Here is an 18,072-nt window from a genome sequence, read left to right on the forward strand (position 1 = left end):
GCATAAAATTATTATAGCTAATTGGACAGTAAGTTAGATGCACAGGTAGCAAGGATAAGCAGATCAATATACCGGACATACAGCTAGATGGACAGATCTGCTGTTAACACGAAGCTCCCACACTCACAGAGGATGCACTCAGAGGACTTACACCTTCATGGGAAGCTTTATTTGCAGCTCACACAGGACTGAGCTGGACTCGGGTCCAACAGCAAACAGACAGAGCATAGGGGGAACAAACAAACAGAATTTCATCAACAGAACCAGGAGCCAAAGAAAACAGTCCAGTCCAGCACTGCACAGCACCAAGTATTCTCAACCATCAATTTTATACACCTGGAATGAATAAACAATGACAAGAAATATACATTCTCATTTCTACTGGACTTACAGTGCTCTCAACTCAAATGAACAATACAGTCTTTTTTTTCTAGAATATGTTACAACACGCAGGCAGGGTTTCATGTGGATGTGTGGATTGGCTGTGCACAGATGCAGCAGTCTTGTAATCAGGGAGGTTTCTATAGTATCTGGCTCTTCCCATCTCCCTGCTTTAAGACTGTCGGCACAGCCACAGAAATAACACGGACTATAAAATCTTTTACACCCAAAAAAAAGAAAGACGACTGCACTTTACTGCCACCCAACATCAGCACATCACCGACGAAAAGAGGGGGGCTCACAGACCAAGCTGAATTGTGACAGTGTTATCCCACACAAAGCCATAATAACAAAACAGGAATAATAATCCATCGGTTAATAAATACAGTCCTAGAGGTTGTCACAGAGATCTTTTAATAATACAACTATTTGGATTTGGATTTGGGAAAGAAAAACAAAAGGCCCAGTAGCGGAGTCCAAAATGTGATTAAAGTCCAATTAAGCAATTAATGTTTTGGTCACACAGAATCACTGTAATGACCTGGACTGTAAGGTTGCCTTTACTTGACTTTTGAGTCAAAGACTTACAAACAATCCTGTATTAGTCTAAGAGACTAATTTGGTTCATTGGAAAAACAAAAAGAGAAGACAATAGACCCTCCACGAGCCCCTGCAGTAAAACCGCCCCTCGGTGCAGTGCTGGGCCAGGCCAGCAGGAGGCAGTCTAGTGCACCATGTACTCCTTGCGCTTGTTGAGCTGCACTTGGCAGAAGGACAGACCCCCCACCAGCAGGTAGATGGCAGCAGCGATGAAGCAGTTGTAGCTGACCTGGTCATACAGCCCGTATATCTTCTGAGGAGGATTTTTACTGCATGGGAACAGAGACAAAGCAGGTAAGAAAGAGCGATGCGGGGAGAGATCACAGGAATGACCACTTCACACAAAGCGGGGTGGGTGTGGGGAACAGGCTGCCAAGTTGTGTTACGGGTGCAGAACTCCTAAGTCCTTTCAGAAATGGCTAAACAAGATCCCCAGACCGATTAGCTACCTTAGCAAGCTGGCAAGCAGAGTGAACCGACAGGAGCTCCTTGTCTGCAACTTTATGACCTTACTGTATGCAACTCAAAGCATCTCAAAACAAATGCCTTGATGGTAGATCTCACTGCTTTCCAGGACGTTTTCAAGAATCCATCACCACAAGTCCAATCTGACCCCATCACCTCAATGCTGGACTGTATCTTTGTTTCAAAACGTGCAAAACCAGAGTGATGTTTTGCCAGGACACAGGAGGTTAACTCCTCTTCTCTTTCCAACAGTGCCAAGGGCTCTTTAATTACCAAGCGGACAGATCCCGCATTTAATGTCTCATCTAAAGGTCAGCATCTCCACCACACTAGGTTATCCTACTGAGCCACAGAAAAAAGCGCCACCTACTGGTCCAGCAATTACACTTACAGCAGCAAACCTTCTGTAGTGTCTCCCATTATTGGGTATTGTGCTTAACAGCTCAGTTTAATGAGAGCAGGCTACAAGGCTACTGCTTCCTTCAACTGTCTAACAGATGATGCAATTGTATAACAGGGTATTTGGGACGGGCTAGCTCATCATATTAATCCACTCACTCTAGAAGCATGTCATCTTCAGTGAAGGGCACGTCTTCAATCAGCACTGCAGAGTGGACGTTGAAGAAGATACCCAGCAGCAACTGGTGTGGAGGAGGACGAAAGCAAGACAGCAAGGTTAAACGCACTGGTTTGATCCGCCTATATCTGGAACAGGTACACAATACAAAACACTGCAAACAGCTGCCCAGTGTGTACAAAACACACAACACTGCCCGCCTAGTGACTTCCTAACACTGCAAGTCTCAGCTACCTGTATCCTCCTGCAGGCAGCTGACACTGAGAAAACAGGTCCTTGATTCTACACACTGGTTCAATCCATGAATTGGTTTCATTACTCTGCTCTCCTCCCCACTGAGAGCTGGTGTGTGGTGAGCATACTGGGGCACTATGGCTGCCGTCGCATCATCCAGGTGGGGCTGCACACTGGTGGTGGTGGAGGGGAGTCCCCATTACCTGAAAAGTGCTTTGAGTGGAGTGTCCAGAAAACCGCTATATAAGTGTAAGCTATTATTATTATTATTATTATTATTAATCCTTGGAAAAATGACATGTGGCCATACAGACATCACACACTGACTTGGTGCTTCTCCACTTTACGTGGTTGTCACCAGGCTGAGTTAAAGGTGTAGCCGGTCATCGTCTTGTCAGTGCGGAGCGCTAGTCAATCAGTTTAATTTGTGAGCGGAGAATAAAAAAATGAAAAACTTCAGCGAGCTGCTTTGGGCAATAATACCGACAACATGCAGCACTAAAACGGCCGCCCTCAAGCTCCACACTCCTTATCATCTTCAGATAACTGTGCAAACAGCCACTATCTTCCAAATTAGCATTGATCAATTAAAGACATCTGTGTACGTACTGAAATACTTCTAAGTACTCTGAGAGAGATGGAAAGTACTGAGGCCTGTGAGTGTTCACACTATAATTAGGTCCTCTGGGACGCCTTTCTGAAACACTTCTTCCTCCCCACTGGAGACCGTGCCACAGCTCCCAAGCCAGAAAGAGGGAACTTGAAACTGGACTCCACGGTCTCCGTAACACATTCACCCGGCCGTTTATCTTTGTGCAAAGGTTTTATGTAACAACGTGCAAAACGATAAAAAAAACCCCACAGAAACAGGCAGACAGACACAGATGGATGTTTCAGAAGCTGCTCATCTCGCAGTCACTATCACAAGATCGTGGTGTCACTGAACCCGTGACCCTGTCCCTAACACCGGTGGGACTAGAAGTAACAGACGACGGGATAAAGAAATGACTTGAACAATTGCGATTGATTCAAGTGCCATGCAATTAGCTAGCGTACTGAACGTCACCGCTCCCTGTCGCGTCTTAATCGTAGCTAAATGATGCTGAATACTGAAACACGTATTGGTAAGGATAACCTCCGCGGAGCTCACGACCTTCGATGGCTTCTGGATTTCCCAAAGGGAAGTGTTAATTACTGTGCAATTCACGAAACGAAACGAATACAAAACGTTTATATATCACATCTGTCAGAGCAGCTAGGAGACAGGCGTACAGAAACCGAAGTATAAACAGCATTTTCTCTACTATGAATAATAATAATAATAATAATAATAAAATGTAATTTTACCAGCATAATGACTCCCCAGATGCTGAGTACTATTCCGCAGGCGGCCAGTTTGGGACCGCAAAATAAAAGGGACGCCATTGCCTTATTGAAGAGACAGATGTCCGCTTCTTATTTGTTTATTTTGCGCTCTTTTATACTCCCTTCAAGTCCGGAATCCGCTTTTCATCGGCTATACTTTCAAACTGCCTTCTGTCGAAAGACAGTCGCCCGTCTGAATAAAAACAGACGGACCGCTGTGACCTCCTCTCAGCTGATCTGCACGGGGTATTCGGCCGTTTCCGGAGACACTCGGCTCCCACCGGCAGGACAGCTACCACTGTCTGAAAAGAGGGGTATAAAGGTAAGAAATATTCTTCGAGAACCCCTCAGGAACATAGTCTTTATGGAGAGATGAGGAAATAAATATTATACTTATTAGGCTGCAGCTTTTTCCAAACTTACTCAAATGTTAGGTATTATAGTGGATACCTTTCTTTACGGGACCATAAAGATACTTCCCTCCTCTTAGAAGGCTCCAAATTAGACGTGTCAATTTATGAAGCATAGGGTCACTATAACACATATTATGCAAACAGTTTCCTTGATGAAAAGGGAGCTAATACATAACAGGTTTAAAAACTACATATTAATGCTATATTAACTATTTTCAAAATAGATAGGATTATTTTACCCTTGGAGGACTGAAATCCTACTTCCCCCTCCTATTTTTCTGAATATGGCACAGCCCGGAGCGGTCATGTGACGGCAAAATCCGTCACCAGCCTGGGGGGGGGGGGCTGTGACGTCAGGAGGCCGACTCCGAGAACTGGCGCAAAATGGCTGAAACAAGTACGAACGTGCATGTTCCCAAAATAGTTTTTTTTTAACAAAGACAGATAGTAAATACAATCCTGCTACAAAGCACAGGGGCTTGCCCATCATCACCTTACGTATACTTTTAGACACAGCGCTAATAGGGCGTCAGTGGTTTAGAACAAGTATTCCCAAAACATAAAATATTATTAATGTTACGAAACTTCAAAAAGTATTATAAAAACATTTATTATTTACACTATTTGTAAAGTAAGTCTAAGATTGTGCCAACACGAATAATGCATTACGACATGGTGATTGACAACAATTTAAATGCACACACAATCGCGCCCAAAAACACAGAACGGTAAAATGGATACCGTGATTGACTTATTGACCATCAATATGCGAAGAATGGACAAATCACGGATCAGGCTGGGAGAAATTCTAACAACCACTTATAACAGTCTGAAGCCGCTGCTCTCTAATGCAGTTAAAATGCGTCTTGACTGACGAAGCCTGTGTCTAATAGAGTAAGGGCGGGGCGGGACTCCGCAGAATGAGTGTCACGCAGCCTTGGCCAATCAGCAGCCGAGAACCGCGGTTGTGGACCAATAGAAGCGCAAGCCGCGCGGGTGGCTGGGGTTTCCTGCTCGCGCTCTAGTTGCTGTCTTTTTATTTTAATTTGAGCAAAATTGGCAGAAATGGGCTCACTAGATGGGCTAGGAAGTCCGCTTTTTTCGTTGGCATGATCAAAATGGTTGTTTTCACCCCCGGGGGAGCGTTATACAGGTTTCCGAGGTCTGTACGTCTGTCATAATGATAGGAGTGAAGGAGGCCTGGGTATTGTTTTGTACTGAATGGACACAGAATATAGTTTAACCTGAAGCGCGATGCGACTTTCATGCCAGTTCTTTCCTGTAACGTCCACGTTGTAGAAAATAAAGTGTTTAATTTGTGCTTTGACATGCAGTACGGGGGGGGAAATACAGTGCACTTGCATTTGTAAAGCACAACGTTTTTAATTTCAGAAAAGAAAGCAACAGCAACATCGTTCTGAAGTTACACTGGCAGAGTGTATTTTGCTTCTAAGCTTAGTCAATGTAGTATCTGTTTGATTGTGTTTTGCATTGGAGGGCTCCCAGCATGTGCCACCGCAGTTAGATGATTTAGACCCTCTGCAGACCCCGGAGTGTTTTTATTTGTCCTTTCCAAGTATTCGGTGGGAAAAAATGACTTCAGCGTCGACCAAGGTAGGTGCTCTGAGAACATACCACCTTCTATTGCCCGTTTCCTTCAGGGGTATTCTTTTCAAAGCGCGTTTTCTTTAACGGAACGTCTCAAAAGCACAGTTTATTTAGCCGAAAACGAAAAATTGTGATGTGTTATCAGAATCTCTTTAGGGTGAATCTCGAGGCATTGGTAAATATTTTTTTAACTTATGCCGAGCCTTATTCTAATTCAGTTGGCATTTTACTGATGAAATACGGGTTACGTAGCTTGTACAGTGATAGAAGAGAAGTCCAGCGCCTTGGATTTAAACTCTGTCTTCCCGTCAGGAGTCTAGGGTCCTATAACCACAGCTCCGCGCTGCTAAATAGAGTAATGTATCACGGCGTTGTTGTAATCGTCTTCAAACGAGTCGGGAGTAAGCGGCTGGAGAAAAACGATACTTTTTATCCACATGACCCTGTCGGTTACTTCGGTTCTGTACTTTGAATGGCTGTTCAGGTGATGTCGCACTCCTTTTAAAACCCGAAAACAGGTCCCCACCCGGTTTCTTCTTTGAGGTTCTGATGCACGTCTGGCGTATTTACACGCGGGGTTCGGTGAGAAGTTGGCGAACTTCAGTTGTTGCTCGGAGGAGAGATGCGCAGTTCCCGGTGTCGGCCGCGCGGTGTCGCTGGTGGATCGTGGCGCCTCGTCCTTCCCTCTCCCTCCTCGTCCTTTCTTCCTTTATTGTACCTTGACGAGGTGTCGAGGCTGCGATGAGCTGGACGGTTCTTTATAGCTTCAAGATGAGCCCAGTGCGGTTTTGACAGCCGAACCCAAGGTGCTCTAGTACCCCTGAAGATATATATTTTAAATATTCTATTTTTTTTTTGTACAACATAGGTTCGTTTTCCCAAAGCAGTTAACTCCAGACTCCAAGTTGAAAAATCACGCGGGAAACAACGGCTGCCTGGTTCACTAGCTGAATGCATTTTTCGTGTTTCACTGTATATGAAGGCTGAACGGGCTGTAAAGATCTCTCGAGGTTGTTGCTGGTGATGCTGTTAACTCCTAGGGTGGCTTTCTCTGATAACTGGACATGCCTCGTCCAGTTGGACAGCCCTCGGCTCTGCTTCTCTTGTCATTCCAATGATGTAGTAGCTTGAAATATTTTTTTCCTCTTTTTTTTAACAATTGTGTGGAAAGGGTTGGAAACCAATTGTCTAACTCTGTAATAAGGCTCGTCTAACTCTGTAATAAGCTGGACGTTCCCATCAGTTTTGGGTGGCTTGCACAGACCGGTGCTTCCTAATGAACCTGAAGGTGTCAAAGTTCAGAGGGAGCTGTTGGCTTCACGGGTCAGTCCGGTTTGGGGCACCTGCCCGTGGAAGAATTTGCACTGCCTTTCTGTGTGCCTGATGGTCCGTCTTTTGCAGGTGGGGGAGATCTTCTCCGCAGCAGGTGCTGCCTTCACCAAACTGGGGGAGTTGACTATGCAGCTGCACCCGGTGGCTGACTCCAGTCCGGCTGGGTGAGTCGCCATGACGCCATTGTACACAGGGCTGACTCCGGCCTCGGCCTCCCCATCCTGTACCGAGGATGCTGCTGCCGCCACCCTGTCTTCCAGTGTCCGCTCCAGAGCTCGGCTCGTGTGGGTAAATGATCTGCTTCATTCCCCAGCTCTCCTTCAGATTGACCATATAAGGCAGTGTGGGCCGCTCCAGTTCACCAGAGCTTGGAGTCCTGCGGAGTTTATAGGTAGTATTCACTTAGCATGTGGTTAGGACTTAAGAAAACAGCTCAGCTGACTAATTATCCATTTAGCTCGCTTAAGTTATGACCAAAGGTGTAATGAAAACCAGCCGCCCTTGGGAGCTGAGGGTGTCCATCTCTGGAATGCGTGTGTAGTTGCAGGCTGCTTTCTGTGCATCCCCAGTCCACTTTAAGACCGTTAAGTGACGAGCTGCCACACACTGAACTCTCCTCATAAGTGGTTTTCTCTTGAGTCTGACGGAATCATTCTGCCGTGTCCAGCTGTTTTGAAGGCTCCCCCCCTTCCTTCATCGCCGACGGTGAGCTCTTCCTGCTCGCTGTGGTGGCTTTAAGCCATGTGTTGTGCCAGTTATTTCCCCCTGCGGGGCTCACATGTGCCCTCCCCCCCATGCAAATCCCTTTTAACCTCTAATGGATGGGTCTGTGCGTGCTGGGCTGTGAGCTTTCTGCTCAGCTGCTGGTATGTCTTGGAAGGGCAATAGATCTTCAGCCCAGCATAATCGGTGGGTGTGGGGTGTGCCGAGCCGAGCCGAGGTGCGTGAAGGCCCCCCCTCATTCCACTGTCTTCATTAGAGCTCGTCGGAAAACCCAGCGAGAGGGGCTGCCCCATAGTAAGGCATCTGTGCAGAAAACGAAAGCCTGCAAGGGATTCTGTTTTGTTTCAAAACAAACAAACAAACAAACAAACAAACAAACCAACAGGTGGTGGGCAGATGAGGAAGGGGGTTGTATACCGAAACGACTGGTGTGGAGATACTTAAGGAAGTTGAAGGGATTTTCAACTTTTGACCAGAATCATCCGGCATAGCCTGCCCCCGTGTGAGTAACCGATGCCAACGAGAGATTGGCCGTCCAGTTCGCCTTTCACAACAACGGGTGCCCGTGGCCGCTTTTTCAGAAACAGTTGGTGGAGGTGTTATGGGTTAAAGACGCTTTTATTATCCACTTTCAATAATTCATGACGTTCGGCCGAAATCCAAAAAGCTGGAGATCACATCCTCTTTGCAGGGTGACGCCCTGCGTGTGCGTGCGTGTGTGAGCGTGTGTCGAGGGGGAGGCGAGGCGTGACAGGGCAGCACGCGGCGAGGCGGGGACAGTGCGAGCTGGCGTGCCATTGCCCCTGTGTGTGCTGTCTGTCTCTGCAGAGCCAAGTGGACGGACACGGAGATTGACATGCTGCGTGCAGCCGTGCGGCGGTTTGGGGACGACTTGAACAAAATCAGCTCTGTCATCAAGGACCGCACTGTGTAAGGACCATCCCCAAGACCTGTCCAGCCCACCCTTGCATCCTTCCCACCTCCCCCGACTCGGCTTAGACCCACTCCAGGGCGCGGGTGAATTGGGATACAGATGTTGCTAATTCAATATATGCTGTGACGGAATTGTGAGGTCTAATACTCCTGTTTTCAAAGCATGGCTTTTTCTTATTCCCGTTGAAATTGGTCTCGGGTTAAATCAAAACAGTTGAGAAATGACGCATGCTGCTTTTGAGAGGTTGCAGACCAGAGTGGTTCGTGTCCGACATTAGTGATGCAAATATGCTTATACCAGGCCGAGCGCTCACTCCCCCTTTCTGGATAAGTTGGCCGTGTCCTGCGCTGAACTCTGGTCAGGCTCAAGAGAAAACGCGCTGTTTCCTCTGGGGGTGTCCAGTGTGTGAAGGCTGTGCTGTTGCTGTGGATAGCTCTGTTTATAAATAGTCCCAGGCAATTCATGACCAGATTTATTGAGCTCTGCATACTTATGCTACTGACACTTTGGTATTTTGTTTGTGAATTTTCTTGCATGTATTAGGATGAATTTTACAATGGTGTAAACTTAAAGAGCCAGGAGTTAACTTCAATATTAGGGACCGCTGCACTCTTTTTCTTTCTTGTAATAATTTTCGATTTCTGTCAACCGCATTCCTTCAGGTTTTAGAGGTACAGATAGTGGAAAAAATAATGTCATGTCAATCTTAGGCCAATCGGTTGTTGACCCATCACATGTGGCAGCGATGTCTGCCAGTGTCTGGAATTCTGCCGAAGCATGTGGTACCAATTTTCACGAGAGTGTCTGTCAACTCGCGCCTGGTTGATGGAGATAGAAACTGCTTTCTCAGGCATCGTTGCAGAATATGCTATAAATGTTTGAATTGGATTCCGAGCTGATGACTGAAAAGGGGGATGAGATCTGAATAAAATCAGTGTCATGCTCAACAAACCACTGGGCGGCCACATGTGCTTCATGGATGGGGTTCCATTTTTATCCTGGAGACCAGCCCTCATTGCAGGAAAGAAATGCTGCAACACAGCGTGAAGATGATTACTTAATACCATTAAACTCTGATGTGAATTGACCTAGCCTTCTAACGGAATGAGTGAACCCAAGCCATTCCAGGAAAAGGCTCATCAAGCATTCGGCTGTAGAGTCCTTAGGATGGGGCTATGTGCGCTCATGGGTGTCAAGAATGTGGAGAAGGATGAGTCGTCTGTCCATATCGTATTTCTCCACTGCTTGGTAGTCCATTGCCTGTGCTCTTTGCACTTCTCGCCCTGCAGTTGTTTACATCCAGATTGGTCTGTGCACAGCAGCACGATTATGGTATCGTGCTCTGTGGAATTCCTGGTGGACAGCTTTTTATGAAAACTGTCTGTTCTTTCCCCAGTATGAAACAGGAAATCAGGCGATCTGCAGGTGCTTTCTCATTTTGCCTTGCGCTTTGAATTGTCGCGGAGATTTCACAGTCCCGGAGTGTGAATCTGCTCACTGTTGCCCTGTTCTAATGGTGTCTTTCCCCTGGGAGTCCCACACTTAGATCACCTTAGACACTGTTGCTTGTGAAATATAAGCAAGTTGAGTTGGTTGAGCCAATTAAGATCTAAAACTCTGCTGACCTGACTTCCTATACAAATAATCCATTCCTTTTGACACTTAAGATCAGAGGTTGAAGAAGAAAAAGGGAACCTGCATCAACAACTGCAGCCTGCAGTGACTGCAGCCTCTTCCTTCGTTTTGCCCTCTTTACCCTTCCCAGAGACTTTATGGGAGGTTTAATTCAATTTCCTAGATCCCGTAAGAATTAATTTGATTACTTTAAGACTTCACAGAATTGTGTAGAATGGAAAGCAAATGCTGGATTGTGGGTTGCACCAACAGGCCTGTCCTGCAGGGGGCGCCCCAAGTCTGCAGCTGGAAAACATCTCTGCATCTCGCAACTACTCGGGCTGAATCCGACTCCAGCTTTTTGCTTTCCTTTATTTTCACTCCCATTTTGAGTCGTGGTGTTGGGATCAACAGACTTGTGAATTTGACATCTTTCTATCTGCTGCTTCACTCAAGAGTGCAATTCTGTGAGCACATAAATCAGAACATGTGGCCTATTAAAATCCCAAACTTTTATTGGTATTATCTTTAATTTGTATAAGACTTTCATATGTAACTTTTGCTTTTTTATTGTCAGGTCAGATGCAGAAGTCCATGCCTTTTGTTAGATATGGAACTGTGTTCTTGTGTGATTTTTTTTTAGAGGGTAAACAAGAAGAGGTCAATATGATCTGCTAATATCCACTTCTGGTTCTTAAAAATATTGTTCACTTGCTTTAGCTGAGCGGAGACTAGTCATCTTAGGTGACTGATTGGCAATGGCTGGACGGTTTCATCAGCCCTTTGACTCTCTTAAGGCAAAGTCTGAACCGTAACCTCCAGGCTAAAAAAGTCTAATGCTGTAATTGTAGGTCTGTATTCCATCTTTAACTGCATCTGTCCCTCCCCGAAGCAGTGCTCAAATCAAGACGACCGTAAAGAGGAAGCTGTACGAGGACAGCGGGGTTCCCCTCTCCTCTGAATCTCCCAAGAAGACGCCCAAGAAAACCCAGGTCTCCGTGGCGACGACCCCAGCTGTCATCACTGTGCCAACCTCGCAGGTTGTCGTGACGACAGCCCTGCAGGACCCCTCTCCCGCGCCCTCAGCCATCAAGAAGCAGAAGACGGCAGGTGAGTAAGGCAGGGGTGGTCTGTACTTGACCTTGTCTCGTTCAGGGTTGGACTATGTGGTAGTTCAAAATAGCAGGTAGTACAGCGATCCCAGAAAAGAGGGCCTTTTATTAGATGTTTAAAATGTAATGCATGAGTTAATTTACTGAATGTGTTTATTAATGCAGATGTTGATGGCAAAGCATATGGAAGCCCCCATAAAGTCTTGCCTCTCTGATTGCTGTCACTTTGTCTCTCTTGGAGGATTTAGGTCCGAAATTGGTCTCATCAAGTCTGGTGTTCCTCAGGGCTCGATACTGGGTCCCCTACTTTTCAGCATTTACATGTTTCCACTTGGTCAGCTTTTAAGATCACATGGCCTCACCTGTCATTTCTATGCTGATAATACTCAAATATACATCCATACCAAACCTGGCACTGATGTGGCTCTCTCTATGCTATCTAATTGCTTCTCTGACATAAAAACTTGGATGACTCAAAATTTCCTTCATCTTAACTGTGACAAGACTGAAGTCATGCTTATTGGTACCCCCTATCAACTTCGTAAAGCCAATCCTGTAACCCTGTCTGTGGATGGTACCGTTCTTGAGCTTCAGTCTTAATTTAAAAACGTTGGGGTAATATTTGATTTAGGCTTAACATTCGACCCACACGTGCAGCATATAGTCAAAACATCTTTCTTTCACCTCAGAAACATCGCTAGACTACACCCCATGTTATCACTATCTGTAGCTGAAAAGCTGATCAACACGTTTGTCTTCTCCCGAATTGACTACTGTAATGCTCTACTCGCTGGGGTATCTAAATCCACATTGAAGAAACTCCAGTATGTCCAAAATTCGGCAGCCAGAGCCCTGACCAGGTCTAGTGCAAGTGTTTATATTACTCCTATCCTGGAGTCCTTGCACTGGCTTCCTGTCAAGTTTCGTGTCGACTTCAAAATCCTTGTGCTCACCTACAAGACTCTGCATGGCCTGGCACCTCAGTACCTGTCTGCTCTATTATCGCCCTACTCCCCACCTCGCAACCTTCACTCCTCTAATTCTGGTCTCCTATCTGTCCCCCAAGCCCGTCTACGTTGTATGGGTGGCAGGGCCTTCTCCAGCTCTGGAACTCTCTCCCCAAGGATATCAGAGAGTCACCTGCTCTAAACTCCTTCAAATCCAGACTCAAAACCTTCTTTAGAAGAGCCTTTACTTAACTGGTTCCATTCTTCACTCCTCTGCTCCTACTGTGTTTAGTACCACCATCTACTGTCACCTCTGTGTATTCTCATCATGTTTATCTTGTGTATTTTTTATTGTTTATTTTTAATTGTTGTTGCTGTTGTCATTCTGTAAAGTGCTTTGAGAAGCAAATTATTATTATTATTATTATTATTATTATTATTATTATTATTATTATTATTATTATTAAAAGGGGGCAGTAGCTTACACTTTGTTGACTGAGGGTTGCTTTGCTTAAGCTGCAGAATTAGTTTGTTCCTCTTGGTCAATACCACGTCGATATACTGTTATCAGTCAGCAGTGGCTTAGTGTTTATCTCTGTCCTGGCAGATGTCACTCTGAGTGCACTGAATGACTCAGATGTGAACAGTGACCTTGTGGACATTGAGGGACTGGAAACGGGCTCCACCACTAAGAAGCTCAACTTTGACCAGGGTGAGAACCAGGGCCTATGCCTTTATGCACTGTACCATTCTTCCTGCTACCTCTCCTTCTGTTTTTGTATTCCCTGTCCATATATGCTGTCTGCTACTGTGGTTTATATTCTCTAATCATTTCTATATATTTGCACTGTTGTTTTTTTTTAGTCTGTTCTTTCTGTCATTTCTTTGCCTGCTGTGTGTTTATCAGAGAGCCTCAATTTGGACTCCAGTTTGATTATGAACTCCAGCGACCTGCCCCTCCTCTCGCGCTGATGCCCTTCCCCCACGAGGCCGGCCAGTCCTCACCCAGGCAGGAAATGACACGCTGTAAGACGTCAAAACATCAGGCATGGAAAAGGACAGCACCGAGGCAATGGGGACAAGTCACATTAGCTGTTTAAAAGGATCACTTTCTCAAATCTCAAAAAGTGGGGAAAAATACAGAACAGTTACTACCTGCATACCAAGCTTCCTTGCAATGTTTGTCATTTATCATGGAATCATTATAGTTGGGGTGGGGGGGGGTGGGGACAAATATCATGATGAAAACTTTGAAAAGCTCCTGGTTTTGTTTTTTTCGGCATCCTGTACTTGACTGAAAGGTGGAGAGACAAGACAGCTGCAGGTGGAGGGGAGAGGTGTTGGTGAAACCATCCCAAGCTGTCCTACTTCATTCAGAGTGGCCGAGATCATTGCTTTGTCTTACGTTTTGGACTATCTTGTGCACTCTGGAGGAAAAAAATGCTATTAAATAGCATTTTTTTTTTAGAAAAAAAGAGACAAGGTCGGACGGTGACTCTTCATTGCCGAAAGGATTCATCTTCAGATGCAGTTCCAGGGATGGCTCACCCATCTGGGTGCATCGGACTCCAGCAGGGTTTATGTGTGTTTTTTGAGGATCAGTGACTTCAGAATGGAAGAGCTCAATTGGAGTGAAAACCTGAATATTCTACATCTTTCCCTGACCGGACAGAAGCACTCCTAACTTACCTGAGCCAGTCTCATGACAAAGGGTTCAAAAACCTCCTGTGTTTTTCCTCTGTTAGCAGACTAATTCTCAACTATTTCTGCTCAAATTAAAAAAAAAAAAAGACACTAGGCTAGGTGAGTTTTAGTTGAAATGCAACTCCCTGCTTCTGTGAGCTTACAGTGATAGAGACTGCTCACATAAAGCACTGTGGAGATGGAATTTGAGTGTCAAATAGACAAGGGGCAGACAGGTGTCGTGATGATCAAAACCGGGTGGATATAACATACCATTTAAAATAAAATTGGCCCTCCTACATCTAATGTTTCTAAAGACTCAAAGAACCCTGCTGGACTATGTTTCTTAGGGATTGTGTTTACCACACATGGTGTATAGGGTCCAAGTGTAATATTACTAGTTTTTTAGTCTATCTCAATTCAATTTTTATTTTTTTTTAATATGCTTTTTAGATATTTGTCACGACTGCAGATATTACCTGGTCCTAAGCGATGAGTTGGGTTTCGGGAGCAAGTGGAATTATTAAAGGATATTTTTCTATCATGTCAGATAGACATTTCTGGGTCTACTGAATAAAACATTGTGCTTAAAATTTTACAAAGTGAATTATTTTTCTCTATACAAATTTACATTTCCTGCTGTCCTGTACACTGGCTTCTAAAGTCTTTTCAGTAGAAGACTGACTTGTTGGAAATATTCACTTCTGATGAATATAGGGGATTATTTCTCTCCGCTGAATATGTAGCTAGATTTGTTTTATTGTTGAATTTAGTGTATTTACAACAGGAAAAATAATTTAAAGCATGCAGTGTTCTTGGGTTTTATTGTTTCAGGTCAGTAATTGAGAAATGAAAGGGCGTTTGGTTCTTCTTGCAGCTTTCAAGAGTGTGCATAATACTATCCTACTTCTGAAATGGCATGTAGTGGCAGTTTGACTTATTTTCTATTTTATGGGTACAGATTTGCTGTGAATACTTGTTGCACAGCATATATTCTTGATTACTTGCACCTCTGTTGAGGTTGCGTCTGTAGTTTTGTTTTTAGGCCAATAATAGAGAAACAAAGCCAATATAAGCAACATTAAAGTTGCAGAAAATCCCCAGGCAATGCCAGACACCACTCTTCAAATGCGCTTTGTCAAGTAATAAAAATCATGGAACACAACAACCCAATCAGTTCTGTTAATTCCAGTCTCCTTGTCCCGTGTGGAAACTGCTGCTTGATCATTATTCTAAGATGGGTAACCTTGGTTCTTCTGGGCCATGCCAAGGCTCAGATGTAAATGTTGCTGTAATTCTCATAATTGGCCTAGCAGCAGTTGGTCCTTTTTAATAATTAGGGTTGGACTGAAGCATGACAATGGAATACAGTTGATATCCACACTGATTACCTACCTGTCACCAAAAAGGACAATTGCTTCATATTTCCTTAACTGTACCTTGAGTGGTCAAAGGTTAAGTGTGGAATACAGCATTGCTGTACTTTCTGGTGAATACACCAAGTTTGTGGAAACTTGTGTTTGTAAACTTTACCCTGTTGTGTGATGATGGCTTTTTTTTTTCCTTTGCAATTTTTCTCCTTTATTAAGTTGATATAAATTGTTTTGGTGTAACTTGTAGATAGTTTGATAGTGATCAACACATATGCATTTGTACAACCGTGTAATTAAAACCAAGTTTTTAAAAGCAGTGCAATGTAATAATGTAGTAAATGTAATTTTAAACAATCCAATTCTGTTCTCATAGTTTGTGGTTATTTGTTGAGAAAAAGCAAGCCTCTTCTTGCTTAACACAAAGTGCTTTGAATACTGCTATTAGACAACTCATTCTCAATTTAGTTACATAAATGTAATTACATATTGAAAAGCCGAGATGGTGGCTACTGACAAAATGCAGTAATGTAGTGCAGTTGCATTTGTCTACCTTGCATATGAAGGTGGCTCTGGTCCTTTCTGCCTAAGCTTGCTGATGTCTAACATGGGTGTCAGGATCAACAGGAAGCTCAAGTAATATTTAAGGCCCTCCTCTGTGCTACAGAACACATTGCACATATGCAATAAGTGTACTAAAATACACTAAATACTTTGTCAATTCTATAATTGCACAAAAAGATCACAGCACTTCTGAAGTAAGAAGGCTGATGCAAAGTGTCTGCTAGTGTATATCGGTTAGGCCCCCTGCTATGTAAATAAATTGAACTTTTTTAAAATAGTTTATGGCTACCTTCTTACACTAGTGTAATTTCTCATCCTTGGTAACATTTTACATGATATATTTGGTATTTTCCAAGTTTGATTATAACCATTTTCTGTATACATATAGAAATTTAATGCTGTGTTATCTCTTAGGTGGATACTGTGGGACTAAATCTACAATGGAATTCACTATTTTAAGACCATCTGTAATTGTTTTAGTCTTTTTAGATAGAATCTACTGAATTCAAGTTATGAAACAGTTTGTAGTTTCATTACTACCTATTTTTTAGAAAACTAAACCCTTTTCTAACCTGTGAAAGTTAAAAGCATAACTCACTGACAACATCCAATAATAAATCAAAGTTGTATAACTATCACTGAAGAGGATTTTGATCTGATTGCAAAAAAAAGTACTTAAAAAATAAGAAAAGAAAACTGTATGCCAAAAGAGATTTGAAATTAAGTTTATTTTTCCATGATAAAGTGACAATGATTTCCAGCCTCAGTACATCTTCATTAAGTCTAGTCATATTCACTGAGCCTTTCCGGGATCATTCTGCCACTCCCTTATACTGCCGTGTCCAGCTGAGGTCTGTGCAAATCTGATCGGTATCTCCCCACCGGAGGTCCAGCAGCACCGAAGTTGTTTTGACTGCGTCCAGCTGTGTATGAGCTGCATGTCCAGTGTAGACCCAGTCAAGTCTAAGCTGTGTGTTGACAGTGTCAGCCACACTGGAGCAGCACAAGCTATACTGGCAGCCCAGTTTGAGGGCAGCTACCAATATTGATGTGCTGCTACAGCCAGGCAGACAGAGCTGGACGACACGTGTGACCACATAGTAACGCACACGGCACCATCGATTATTGAGTACAAAACCAGTGACACCACCGTAACAGTGCCATCAAGGACTGTGTATGCCATGATTAATCCTGATTAATCTTAGCCATACATCTATATGTTAAATGTATCAGGAGTATGTAATTACATATAAAATTAACCTGGCTACTGAGTGCAGTTAAGGCACCAGGAATTCAGCGAAAGAAAATTTAGTATTCTATTACATTAGTTTGGCAGGAGCTAGTGTGACGCATCTAAGATATTTCACTAAAAGAACACCATAATAATGGTTTGTCTTTATTTCTGCTTTTGAGCCTTCTTTTTTTGAAGATGAAACCTCTTCTACTTTTCACAGTAACCAAAACACAGCATGAGAAGAGAAAACGTACTTCCTTTCCCCAGCACTACTGCAGTACAGTACTAACGTAAAGGTGTTAGGTATATTATCAAATGAGGTACAAAGACATTATTGTTTAAAACATGGCTGCTTTGTTGCACTGTAGCCTGGCTTTCTCTTGTGCTGTTTCAGTTACACAATTTATGAGGCAAATAAAAGCACCTTCTTGCTCATACAATAAATGCCAGTCAGTGTTAGATTACTAGGTACCATTTTCCAACAGTTGAGCCTAATGTGGCCTAACTCTTTATTAAGGAATGTACCCTTGTGTATGTGAATGAGTGACAGAACTTGGGAACAGTCCCAGGTTTTTGTAAACTTTTTTTTAATTTATACTCATAAATGGGAAATCTTACATACTTTTCAGTTATGATGACATGTAGGTAATGTTTAATTGTAATGTAAAATTTAGCTAGGTAATTGAATACAAAAACTCTTATAATTTCAATACAAACCATCACCACATCCTGTACAAGACAAGACATTCTCCTGCCTAGTAGATGATAGGAATAAAAGGAGCGGCTGTTTCTCAGGTACTGCTGGATGGTGGATGTCCCAGTGCTCCCAGTAACAGCACATAATGGTTTGGACCTGTACTGGGAGCCTGCAAACCATGATGTGCTGCTATAGGGCGCGCAGGAGCCAGGGAGGGAG

At 43.7% G+C, this 18,072-nt stretch overlaps 2 protein-coding genes across 7 annotated transcripts; one reads left to right on the plus strand and one right to left on the minus strand.

The window, feature by feature from the left end:
* Positions 1-147: 147 nt before the first annotated feature.
* Positions 148-3,888, minus strand: LOC102685378 (ribonuclease kappa-B). The gene is made up of 3 exons (XM_006627447.3): positions 3,605-3,888; positions 2,005-2,087; positions 148-1,250 (listed from the first exon to the last, which is right to left on the minus strand). Exons 1-3 carry the CDS (start codon positions 3,680-3,682, stop codon positions 1,106-1,108), a joined length of 306 nt encoding a protein of 101 aa, XP_006627510.1. The 5' UTR covers positions 3,683-3,888; the 3' UTR covers positions 148-1,105.
* Positions 3,889-4,997: 1,109 nt separating this feature from the next.
* Positions 4,998-15,720, plus strand: LOC102685177 (chromatin complexes subunit BAP18). 6 transcript variants are annotated; one of them, XM_015340760.2, is made up of 7 exons: positions 4,998-5,197; positions 5,504-5,649; positions 7,045-7,139; positions 8,527-8,628; positions 11,139-11,356; positions 12,913-13,017; positions 13,213-15,720. In XM_015340760.2, exons 2-7 carry the CDS (start codon positions 5,629-5,631, stop codon positions 13,275-13,277), a joined length of 606 nt encoding a protein of 201 aa, XP_015196246.1. In that variant the 5' UTR covers positions 4,998-5,197; positions 5,504-5,628; the 3' UTR covers positions 13,278-15,720. The 6 variants fall into 6 exon arrangements, with proteins under 6 accessions (XP_015196246.1, XP_015196245.1, XP_015196244.1 ...); XM_015340759.2 differs by having other exon boundaries at positions 5,533-5,649; XM_015340758.2 differs by having other exon boundaries at positions 4,998-5,649.
* Positions 15,721-18,072: the final 2,352 nt, after the last annotated feature.

Source organism: Lepisosteus oculatus, chromosome 3 (assembly GCF_040954835.1).
Source record: "Lepisosteus oculatus isolate fLepOcu1 chromosome 3, fLepOcu1.hap2, whole genome shotgun sequence".
Classification (NCBI taxonomy): domain Eukaryota; kingdom Metazoa; phylum Chordata; class Actinopteri; order Semionotiformes; family Lepisosteidae; genus Lepisosteus; species Lepisosteus oculatus.

Excerpts from the sequence above, each read along its gene's own strand:
- LOC102685378 (XM_006627447.3), bottom strand. The coding sequence starts at position 3,682 with ATGGCGTCCCTTTTATTTTGCGGTCCCAAACTGGCCGCCTGCGGAATA. Across the intron at positions 2,088-3,604 it reads TCTGGGGAGTCATTATGCTG|TTGCTGCTGGGTATCTTCTT; the intron begins GTAAAATTACAT and ends CCTCCACACCAG. Across the intron at positions 1,251-2,004 it reads GAAGATGACATGCTTCTAGA|TAAAAATCCTCCTCAGAAGA; the intron begins GTGAGTGGATTA and ends GTTCCCATGCAG.
- LOC102685177 (XM_015340758.2), top strand. The coding sequence starts at position 5,629 with ATGACTTCAGCGTCGACCAAG. Across the intron at positions 5,650-7,044 it reads TGACTTCAGCGTCGACCAAG|GTGGGGGAGATCTTCTCCGC; the intron begins GTAGGTGCTCTG and ends CGTCTTTTGCAG. Across the intron at positions 8,629-11,138 it reads GTCATCAAGGACCGCACTGT|CAGTGCTCAAATCAAGACGA; the intron begins GTAAGGACCATC and ends CCCTCCCCGAAG.